The following is a 12,310-nucleotide window of genomic DNA, read 5'->3' on the forward strand; positions in this document are numbered from 1 at the left end:
TCATAGTGCGGGCTATGCTTACAGTGACCATCACTTTAAAACATGTCGCTCCTGCTTACGGCCTCGCACACACCATACCAGAATACCTCTTTAAGGAGTAGGGCCTGGGGAACATTTCCCTGGCTGCCTGTCTCCCCACTCTCCCCACGTTCTGATGGTGCTGAATGTTACCATGCTCGCAGTTATTAACCTGGCATCTGAATGAACAAATAACATTTGAGGGAAGGAGAAGCTCGCTTAATGACTAGAAGTTAGATTGTGAACGTGCAGGTTGCTAGTGACTGTAAAAGCCAGAAGAGCAATAAAGGGCCTTAGGTGAAGCTGAGGTGTAGATTGCCCTGGAGGTTCTAGAATAGGAAAGAGAAACAAAGCAGTCTTCTCCTGGTGCTAAAGAGCAGAGCGGCTTCCACCATGTGGAGCTGAACTGACCAAAAATAGAATGCACCAATGTTGCTTTCTGAAATCCCTGGAAACCGTTGGAATCAGTAAACAGTCCAGTCACATGAACTGAAAGACACATTGGCAATTCAGCTGAAAATTAAACACAACAAAGAATTAGGAATACACATGGTACAACAGTACTACTGCCATAAAGTTCAAGATGCTGATGTGAAGTTCCACATGTTAAAAAGGCAGAACTGTGACAACTACACTTTGATGGAGCACCTTAGTACTAGATGAAAGCACCATCCTTTAGTCAAAAACAATGTTAAATTGCTCACACACAGAACACACATTTAAACATCTGCTAGACAACTTTAACATACATAGCAATAGAGAGTGGTTGTTGTTTTACTCTGGACCCCAGCTGTCAGAAAAAACATTCGTCCGTGGTTCTTCTTTCTATCTTCTCTTAATAAGATCAGCTTTTTTTTTTAAAGAAGGCAACTGAATTTTAGGACAGTGGCAAGCAAGCATAAAATGGCGTTGAGAGCAAGCGTACCGAAACATTCACTGAGAAGAAAGCAAAGGAAGCAGCAACTGTAGCTTGTTTAATGCTTGCTCTAAAGTTGTGTGGACTCCGGTGATTGCGCAGGTTTCTCGAAAAGATGCAATGCTCTCCAGAGATTTGGGGAATGTTGTGTGCTCCCTGGAAGTGATGAGAAATGCTGAATGCCAGTGGCGTCACTAGGTGGGTGCGGGGGGTGCGGACCGCACAGGGTGACACCATCACATGGGGTGACACCGACACTCACAGCACGACTACGGCTACACGGTGAACAGGGAGCAGGCTTCACACGCTGAGATTCAAGGTCAAAGCGAGCCTCATGGTTAGACTTACGTCCTCCTGCCACACTCGGCCCCGCACACTCTCTTAAACACAAACGCACACGTGGAATGTTCCAAGCTTCTCTCACACACTTCCATTTCCCTTAAACCGAACACCCTCAAACCAGGTCACGCTCGTCATCGTTTCCCAATTCGGACACAGACGCATTGCTGTCAGCTCCTTAAGCACAAGAACACAACAGGTGGAACCTAGTTACACACAAAGCTCTTATCTGTGTGGATAGATAGATAAATGGCACTTCCAGCCGCTACTCACACAGATATAACTGAAGAGCTCCGGTCAAACAGTTTTAGGCAGGCGAAATCTTGCAGCGTTTGGGCATGTTGTGATATTTCACTAGCACAAGTGTATCCAACTGAACAAGACATGTTTGAGCGTAAAATGTCTTACTGGAGCCCCCTTCCTTCTGAAACACAGGTCAGAATTACATAAGGTGCTGTGGGCCTGTCCCTGCGACCCTTCATTCAGACAGTGGCATAATCTAAAATGGTGGCTACCCTCCTGCAGAATGTGGCCAGGGGCCCCTGAGACACTCATATACCTCACACTCCCGTACCTCACAAAAACAAACAGAATTTAAGAAAAATGCCCCTCCCTCCCCCCTCGCTCCCCCATGCACACACACCTACGTTGCAGGGACATGTCTGTTTTAAGACCCCGCATTCCGACATCACGGCAAACAAGGCTTGTTACACAAGACGGGTGGCATCGACGGCAGGGCCCCGGGGTGCTAAGATTGTCAATCAAATAAAGGCGCAATACGAAAGTGCGGGGAGTTCCCCTAGCGGCCCCTGAAGTATGCAAATTGCAACAGAATATGTAACTTTGTAAGGGGATGCATATTTCATACTTAAAAGATGATTCACAAATTAGGAACACTTTGTTGTTCTTACATAAGTTCATACCATAAATTTCATTGTTTATTTTACACTGGATACGAGGGAGGTCGTGTCCGTTTGTATGGTGCATGTATTTCATAGTGCAAATCCACAGGGGAAAATGAAGAAATATCATAATGTCACCGAGCACCGACAATTCATTAAAAAAAATAAGGACATTTGCGGTGTTATTGGTAAACAACTCGACTTCCCTGTTTATGTGACATGCTGATTCTTCTAAAATGTGTCTCGTGACAATGCCGTGTGTTCTTTTCATTTTGTGTGTACATGTTGCTAGTGAGCCTCCTAAGAGTGTAGACATGTTTTCATCCAACCACTCAAGCACTGGCTGACTCCCAGCGTGACTTTTGAAGACTAGAAATCCTCACCCAAAAATGCGCCTACACACTGTACACACATGCACGCAGCTCCCGACGTTTAAACTGTAATATAGAGCATCCATCTCCTTAAAACAGATGCACAGGATTCATGGGGTAAGTCGTGAGGGGGTGACACCATGAGTTACCCACACTGGGTGACACCAACCCTAGTGACGCCACTGCTGAATGCTCAAGTTGCGAGTAATGACTGCTGCTCTTCTAATGTTGTGGGGTATATATGATTGTCTCATGGGAATATGATGAACATACAGTACTTTCCTGCTTCAGTGAAGAATGTCCTGATGATGTCATGACCTTGTGGGAAATGTTTAATGCTTTATTGAGGTGGTGTGAAATCTCTGATATTTGCTAAATGTGTGAGGCCTGTGTGATGAACATCAAATGTAATGGGAAGTGTTGAAAACTTTCCTTGGCATATGAGACAACAAAAGCGTTCTCCACTGGAGGTAAATAACGCCCAGCAATCTAATGGCCAAAGCTCTTGAAAGGTGTTGGCCAATGTCGGATCTGATTTGGTGTGTTTGTGTATCCTGTCCTGACATTGTGAGGAATGCCTAGTTTTAGAGGATGTAGTGAATGTTCAGTGATCTGCTGATATTGGTAGGAGTATTGAACACTCTCTCGAGGTTGAGGGAAATGGTAGATTCTGTCCTGAAGTTTCATTTCATTCAGCAAGTTGTGAAGAATGTCAGATGATCTCCTGCAGTTGTGAGGTTGTATGGATATCCTCTGATGATCCTATCTGTTTATCTCTTCTCAGGATTGGTATACCAAAACTCCAATGGGGAAGAAGCGCCAGAAAGCCACACAGGGGAACAAAGAAGAGGATTCAAAAGGAAAAGGAAAAGGGAAGGACAAGAAGGGCAAAAAGAAATAAAGTCTTAAGAGTCAACATAAAAATCTGCATGAAGAGCATAACTCTAGGACCATAGAATGTACACATTCAGAAACTTTTACTGGGCATATTTTATTTTAATATTAAAAGATGTAAAAAAAGACTTATGTTGGCCAGATCATTAAAGTGTCTGTTCAAACAATGTTGTATGTAACTTTAGCGCAAGTGGTCCACCATAAGCTATATGTGCATGCACTCTTAGGACAACCTCACCCTATATGTACACTTACTGTGAGGACAGCTACACACTAAATGTACAATTACTCTTAGGACACTCACATGCAGCATATCCCACCCCACATTAGTGCTCCACATAGCTATCGTCTACCCATTTCCTCCCTGTTTAGTGGGGTCAAACATAGGGCCTCATGGCTTTTCTTCCGTTTGCAATGGATAGGTCATCATTTGCCGAACAGTATTTTTATTGGACAGTCTCTATTCATACTTGAATGGTTTTGAAAAAGACATAACACATGGCTCACATCAAATACCAATATAAAATGAATATTACAATAAATACTTTCATTTCATTTAATGAAATAAAATACCCATTTAAAAACATCACAATCTTTCCAGTATGCTATGATTTTAATCTAATCTGATTCTCATTTAAAACCTATTATACACTGATATTCCAATGAAGTCCAGTATTATACTGTGATAATTCTTCAAAAAATGAACAGTGTAATCAGTGAATATAAAAGGGTGGTTTCATCCGTTGATCCATTGCCATGAAGCCAGGATGTCAAGAATTATACTTGTTATAAGCATAGTCTCAATTGTTTTGATTAATCAACCACAACCGTAGTAAATTAATGAGTTACCCAGTCTTACAAATATGTTTTCTATGCCGCACCACACCTACATTCTATAGCTACATTCATCAGTTTATACAACTTAATTTATTACAGGCATAACTCCACCATTCATCTATTATACCAGACTCTCACGTAAACAGACAACGAGGTTTAATGGCTTAGTCACAGTATTATTTGTGTTTCATTTGTTGGGTAACATTTAAGTCTTCATGCATTTTAACATGGGCTTTAGCTTCCACCTTAGTTTATGGTTCTTCATAGCATACATACATACGTGACAGTTTGTTTTAATTCACATTTAACTCTCATATATGTCGTTATATTACATCTGTCCAATATTAATGTTGGAGAGTGGTTTTTACCACATAAATTGGCGCAGAAATGTGCTGTCTGAAATAATAGACACACGTCTGAAAATGCAGGTATTCAGTCAGAAGTGACACTATTTATTCAAACAACTAAACAATAAATGTCAAAGACACATCATTAATCAAAAATATCACCATACAATGTAGCAAGTAACAAGCGTCAGAGACACATTGTTTAATCAAGAGCAAAAACATGCAATCTAGTAAGTTTGAAATAGCTGCAATTCAAAGAAAGAGAGAGAGAAATTGAATATCAAAGTACAATGAAACATTATAACCTTTATCAAAAATGCTGAATAAATCAGTTAACTGGGAGCACCTTGGTCGTGAAAAAACACACTGTGAGAGGTGGTCAACGAGTAAGTTAGTAAATAGCTCTTTTATACACTTTTAATGAGGAACCGTTTGCCGCAAGATCTAACTTTAGCAGGTGTTTGACCGCAGAACATAACAAAAGTTTAACATTTTATAAAAAACTATTTGCGTCACTTTTAGGAAGTTTTAAGGCGGAAGCTCCTTATAAGGCTATTCTTTATTTTAAGCCATGTCACTGTCTTAGGCTCCTAAGGTAGCAACACATCAGGTTAGAAGCTACAGAAAGTCCCAGTTGGCCCTGACTCCTACCCTTAACCCATCTTGTTTTTCTAGATGACGGATGGATCCTGTTATTGCTACATCTTCTTGATGTTCAGAAAGATGTACCCACAGAGGACTGGGGCTCGGAGACTTGTTCATCAGAAAGACAGTGACCTGAGGTTATTGGCCTATGAAGATAGGAGAAATACATCTGAGGTTACAGGAGGGCATGAGGACTACTGCCTCAGTAGATGCTCAAGGCAGTGTGGACAATTTTAGCACAACCCTATCTATGGACTGGGCAGGACATTTGAGACTCTCATGCTTCAGATGTGGACAGAATGGGCCTGAGGCACTATATGGTTAAACAAGACCCTGATTAATTTTTTAACAAAACTCTTAGAGCGTACTTTTCAGGCCCGACTCCCAATTAGGGTATCCAAGGGATGTAATTGGCATTGGGACAATGGCTCTCCTGTGGATTCCTCAACTCTATATACTCTCCTTCAGGTATGTCAACGAGGGATGTAAAGGGTGTCGGTGTAGGTGATGGTGTATCTATATTTAATTCCTATCTCAGTTGGTATCTACTAGCGGTGAGTTGGGGCTATTGACCAAGCGCTAGGTAATGGTAATAGGCTGCAGTAAGTGTGGCCCTTGCGTTGTGAGCGCTCAACTTCTAGGAGCGCCAAATTATCCCCATTCATTCCTCTATCCTTCTTCTTGTGTATAGGCTTTCTGAAAGTTCCATATTCCTACTTAATTCATATTTACTACCAGCATATTTAGCACATTGACAGAACACCTGTCTGGCACAACAGAGGAGCAACAGCACACCGAAAACCTGTAATACAATTTTTAGAATGGCAGACAGCCACAAAAGCATCCAGTCAAAGCTCAACCAACCAGTGGCTGTGTCTGCTATGGCACCTCCTTCAGCAATCCTTCTTTTCTATGTTGTTCAAGTCCTTGATAGCCTTGGTGAGGGAGCCATTTTCTTTATCATTAGCAATGTGCAGCAACAACTCCCCATCCAAAAGCATACTCTGCTCTTGGTATTTCGAAGCCAGCGTGCATTTGCCTTTATCTGGGACATCACAATGATGGTGTTAAAAAAAGAGCTGAACCTTGTTGAATAGGTGTAACTCTTGGGGCATGACTTTGAAGGCTGTCCACCCAAAGTACTCAGCATACTGCCGATGTCGGAGGAGAAAGGTAACAGTGCTAGACATTGGATAGGCATGGATGTGGGAGATATGGGCTGTAGGAATGACCAGGGAGACTTTGTGCATTGTTCTAGTGAGCACAGGCTGATCCAATGAGGAGGCAGTTGGAGATAGAGATGTTCTCCGCAAGACCAGTAGAAGTCCATTAGGCTGGAGGTGCCATATAGCATGTCCAAATTATAGATGGTGCTGTTGCATCCAGAGTTGGGCCCAACAGATACTGTGACATTTCCTAGAACACAGAGAAGAGGTGACTTTAGTTTGAAAGCTTTTTGAGGTTTGGGCATTTATTCTCCCCACCCCAAGTGTACCTTCAAGTCTATCCCATCTACATTTGTACAAATAGACGTAGAGCAGTTCTGTTTTGGCATGGGCAAGGTAGGGTGTTGGGTAAAGAGCCATTACAGTCTAAGGGTGATCTTGTTATCCTAAACCCATTGTTCCTACCAAAAGCTGCACTAAGGTCGATATCAGAAGTTCCTATCTTGAGCATCTTTGTTACCTCCCCCTCTATTCTGGAATTGTCAGTGATAAGCTCATGCATTATTGGGGTGTGGTCCCATACTGTGGTATTTAGGAACACTTCAGAGATGTTAGCCTCAATAATCTGACCTTGCCCCTGTATTCTGTAGAGGAACAGGTGTAGAAGACATTTTACAGTGTGTGGTGGTACTTCCCTGGGAAAAATCAGTCTATCTGCGCCTACTGCATGGGGAATGTATGAGCCACATAACAGTATTCATTCGTCTTCTGCCTCCCTCCTATTGTCATCTGGCTTTACCACATAATATCCTGGAGAGAATCATGGAGACTATGCTGTCAGGCCAATGGGGCATCCCTACGAAGAAAGGATGACTTTGAGGGACACATTGTAACATTAGTATTACCATCATAGGCAATGGAGGTATTGGAACGTGTTGCGTTATTAAAGATGCCACTACTACTGCTACAAGTGTCAGCAGATGAAGGGAAAAAAGGGATATGGGATGTATAGTAGTGTGGACAACTTCAGCCTTCTGAGCTAAGCAATAAGAAAGAAAAGCAAACAAATTAAATATTGTAGTGCCACTCCGACAATAAGATAAATACATAAAACAAAGCAGCATATATTTTTATAAGGATCTTTTGCACTGCTGGTGTTGTGGCTGTATCCGTACACCAAAAAATCAATCATATTCTTCTTTTCAGATAGTGAATGGGAGCAAGTTGTCCCCTCTTGTTCACTGTTCAGTGCTGAGGTGGGGCAGAGTCGACCATGATGTCCCTCCAATGTGTCCATGTTCTTCAGCTGTTGGCAAAGAGTCTGTGACTTTAAAAGGTCTTTAAAATTTTTGTTTTTTCCGCTGATGGATACCATCTGGACAAAGATCTGTGTTCCAGGAGGCATGAGTAGGAGCTCAGGATCGATGGGGCTCTTCTTCTTCCGCTTGATAGTCTGAATAGACAGAAACTTCACAGCATGTGTTAACTCATACAGATACTCATACATTTCAGCTTTCATAATTTCATAAGAACTTTCAGTGTCAGTTTTAGGTCTAGTTGCTGGGACTGATATATATATATATATATATTGATTGTCTGGTGACGGGGCGTTGGGTGGTGGTCGGAACTTGAAGTATTTCTGAGTGAAAACAGGGCAAACGGAAGGCAATAAAGTCAATTATTTATTTATTCCTTAATTGTGGCACTTCTCTTGTTTATTTTTTTTTTTAAGCAGACCGTTCAGGAGTTGCTGGAATTGGCTGCTGCTTTAGCATCACAGTGGACACATGGTCCAGCTTTGATCCAAACATGTGTGGGAAAATATAGCTGGAATAATGCTACTTGTTGTAGGGCCTGTGACATGACATGTTTTCCTGTTACAGTATGCCTATAGATAAAATCTAAGGGATCTATGTCAACTTCCCACTTTTTTCTCTTTTTTTTAATATGTTCCCTCCTGACTCACCCGCCGTACCAAATGTGTTGTTTACTACTCACCATTCTCTGTCTATGACCTGTGACTGGGTGTGAAACAGTAGTTGTGCAACTGTGCAGGCACAATATTCAGAAATAAAAAACACAAAATACACTGGTGGAACTCCTAACCAGACATGAGGAGGTGGAAACGTGAACATTGAGCATATGTATGCAAACATCTCTAAAACAGAAAACCCAGTACACTGCATAGGGATGAAGAAAAGAACCCCAAAATAATAATGTCTGCGTTGTGCAAAACCTAGAAACATCAATTAACTCTGAAAGCGAAAAAAGAACCAAAAGATTGTACTATTATTACTCCCAGCATCAAGGCGCAGCTTAAGAATCTCCATCCCAGTAACACAATTAGGAAAAAGAAACTCATAGTGGTCGAACGGCAAAATATTTGCAACCACCCACCCCTAAAGTCTGCACCTGTTGTCTAAAAGGCATTTTTAAAATTCTACTCGCATTATATTCTGAGCATATTTCAGTACTGAGCATCGCTACTCAACACATATTGTCCTTCTACATTGAAATGCACTTTATATTAGCACATATTGTTCATTCTTTTTATTCCCTAGCACTGCGGCGTGTGTGGAGGAAGTTGTTGTGGTGGCTATCTCTGGTAATATATTCCTATGGAGCTCTGGTCACTGTACCATGTATCGTAAGCTGCACAGAGCTGCACATATCCCACAACTATTCCCTCCCGCCACATAGCTGCCCTCATTGTTCCCCTGTGTTAGGAAGGCCTCTAATGTGTCACAATTTAGAACAACAGTAAATTAATAAAGGGCTGTCCCCATCACGTACTTTGGACAAGAATCTAATCAGCCGCATTTTGCCACCCTTCGTGGTCATAGTCTGCAAAATGTGTCACTGTATGAAATGCGTGCCAACATTAACAATGAGTGTGTTATAATTGCACACCTACCTTCCGGAGGATCATTGTATGAATTGTATATAATGCACATGCACTTTTTTAAAACAAATTCTATTTCAACAATTGTTTTGCACTGTCACTTTAAAGGTTGTAATCACATGGTATCTGCATAAAAAAGTCAAAAATATTTAAACCAATTGTGCTACCATGAGCGCGTCATGTGATCAAGTCCCCCAGGAGGGACGAAACGCGTCATGGCTTCTACTACACCTCGCACGGCAATAAAGTAAATTTGCTAAAAGAAGCTATTGTCGTCCGCTCTCTTTCTTCCTCGTGGTATGAGGAGTATGTTGGAGTTACCTGCTATATGATGGGAATGGAAGTCTTCTCCAGTCCCTAACGCGGACCCCTCAGCAAGTGTGGCTGCTCGCTCAAAAGAAGAAGTGCTCTGGCAACAGATCTAAAGCGAAGTTTCCAGGAGGATAAACTTGCGAGCGGCCCCCCAGTGGATCGGAGAATTGGGATATCTGACTGAAAACAGCGGCCGGCGGAAATCAACGCAACCAGGTAGGCGGGCTCGGGTCGGCTGACTCGTGACTAGCCAGACCGGCGTTGGAACTGCTGGGGGGATTTCAGGGAAGAACCCGACATTGATTTAAAACTGGGAGATGAGTATTAGCAACCCGTCAAACAGAGCGCTGGAAACAGCATTCGCAAATATAAGCGCCCTGTGACGTTTTTTGAACATCTTTAACACCAGTCCAACGCGAGGTGTAATGGCGGCAGACGCGCTCAGGGAAAGGGAACAGGCTGCAGCGGCAATGTTTAGTGATGAACCAGCGGCAGGCGGGACTCCATCGCCCACAATGCATCACCCACACCAACCAACATGGGGATAAAAGATAAGTGCAAGGTTTTGGAGAAGGCGATGAGGACCGAACAAAAAAAGTGGTGGGAGGCCAAATCTCTGCAAAGGTACATAGATGTTGGCAGAGTACCACGGGGATTGCGCATACTACTGGCACCCAGCTACGAGGCCCCAAACCGTGAAATGATTTGCGAATGGGCGGAAACTAATTTAGAATCCTCACGTAAGCTGCTGTTCATACTAGTGAAATATGAGGAGAAAGACTGCATTGAAGTAGGAGAGAACATTGAGAGATTAAATCAAGAATTGGAAGCAATGGGTGAAAAGGAAATTTTAGAAAAATTTAAAAATGACATAAAAAAAGATTAAAGAAGGAAGAAGACATAATACGAGAACGCAAGGCGTTCAGGTTTTACCGCGATAGGGGCGACTACGAAATGAAAAGATCTTCACATTTGCACGTAAATTTGAAGCTTTAAAAACAGGCAAAGGGGGAACGAAAAACCCTAATAAAAATTATACGGATTCTACCACCACCGGTATCCAAGCGGAATTGACGTCAGCTTCGGATGCAAGTTTCAATGCTGAAAGTGAACATGAACAGGAAGCCCGTGAAGTCAACAGAAGGGACAGAACAAGAAAATTCTCACTCACTGAAGAGGTGGATTTTTTATGCCAGGAGCGCCTGCAAACTCTGCGCCCACGAAAACCACAGTCCGGCCCAAAACAAACACAAGTGTCAAACACAGGGCGAGGCGCAAAGCAAGCAGGCGCAGATGGAAACAGCAATCAAAGGCAAACAAAGTGCCAACAGAAGCAATTTTGGCGCAAATAAGCTCTGGGGTTGTTGAATCAGCATCAAAAACTGTCATTAATCTAACTGACTTGGTTCTTAACGAAGCAGAGGAACAACTGTTATCCCTAGGGCTTTCATATTGTCCTGAAAGCTGTTTCAATTATGCGGCAACAAGGGTGGATATCTACAAAAGTGTACGCAAATTGTAGCTCCAGAAATATTTCAAACAAACCAAGACAGGGGATACATTGAGCATGCCAAATCTATCAGTGTATGGCAACCAACAAGGAAGTGGCACAAGCTTGGAAACTAGCAACATGACCACAAATGAAAATGAAAACGAATTGGCAAATATACTGGAGGCATTGTTGGTCGAAGGTGACATTTCATCTGAGGTTATTGACACACCTTTGTCGTCGGATCATGCTACAACTAGAGCGTATACCTCGTTTAAAGCACCATCCACATTCTATCCAATTATGCTAAAGGATACCATTGATAGTTTCCAAGAGCAAGTGACACAGTATTTAAAAGCTTTAAACCGGAAGATCCAAAGTACAGCTTGCGACAACAAGAAAACATGGAAAGAAGAACACAAGGGAGCTCCAATATCATATGCTAATGACAAAAATCAGCAAAGACAACAACATTATTGTAAGGAGCACGGATAAAGGCGGCAATGTTGTCTTATGGAAACGTGAAGATTATGTCTATGAAGCCATGCAACAACTCAACGATACGGAATGCTACAACCGCAGTTGCAAGCAGAACTTAGAGGCATCATATGGATGTTATAACTTGAAATTATCGGCCTGGAAAAGTACTGGTTTGCTGTCCATGGAGGAAAAAAATATTTGAAAAATAACCATCCAAAGACACCAATTTTATACTTCATCCCGAAAATACATAAGGACGCAACCAACCCTCCAGGTAGGCCTATAATATCCGCTCGGAATAGCGTTTTCGAAAGAACTTCGATTTACATTAACTTCTTTCTCCAACCACATGTACAATCACTGAAGTCCTATATTCGTGACACAGGGGATTTCTTAGAGAAAATGTTAAATTTTAAACGGGGTGATGATTGTCTTTTAATTACTCTTGATGTGACATCTTTATACACATCTATTAGGCACAAAGATGGACTTAGCGCCATTGATTATTACCTATCACGGAGAGACCCGGAACATAAAGAACACACAAGTATGCTACTGGCTCTGATTGAGAGTTGTCTCACAAACAATATTTTTATGTTTCAGAATAAATATTATCAGCAAGCTAGAGGTGTTGCCATGGGAGCCAGCTTCTCCCCCAGCTATGCTTGTTTGCATATGGGCTGGTGGGAGGA

At 42.1% G+C, this 12,310-nt stretch overlaps 1 protein-coding gene across 3 annotated transcripts in view; it reads left to right on the forward strand.

The window, feature by feature from the left end:
• Positions 1 to 12,310, forward strand: part of LOC144768886 (dynein regulatory complex protein 11-like) — a 743,718-nt gene that overhangs the window by 426,372 nt on the left and 305,036 nt on the right. For 2 of the 3 annotated variants that reach the window (XM_078652898.1, XM_078652899.1), the window contains one exon: positions 3,331 to 3,568. The exons of the other annotated variant lie outside the window; for it this stretch is intronic. In XM_078652898.1, the coding sequence (XP_078509024.1) occupies positions 3,331 to 3,447 (117 nt within the window). In that variant the 3' untranslated portion in view covers positions 3,448 to 3,568. Of the gene's footprint in view, positions 1 to 3,330; positions 3,569 to 12,310 lie in introns of those variants that run through there. 3 annotated transcript variants of the gene reach the window in all.

The sequence above is a fragment of the Lissotriton helveticus genome, chromosome 7 (assembly GCF_964261635.1).
Source record: "Lissotriton helveticus chromosome 7, aLisHel1.1, whole genome shotgun sequence".
Classification (NCBI taxonomy): domain Eukaryota; kingdom Metazoa; phylum Chordata; class Amphibia; order Caudata; family Salamandridae; genus Lissotriton; species Lissotriton helveticus.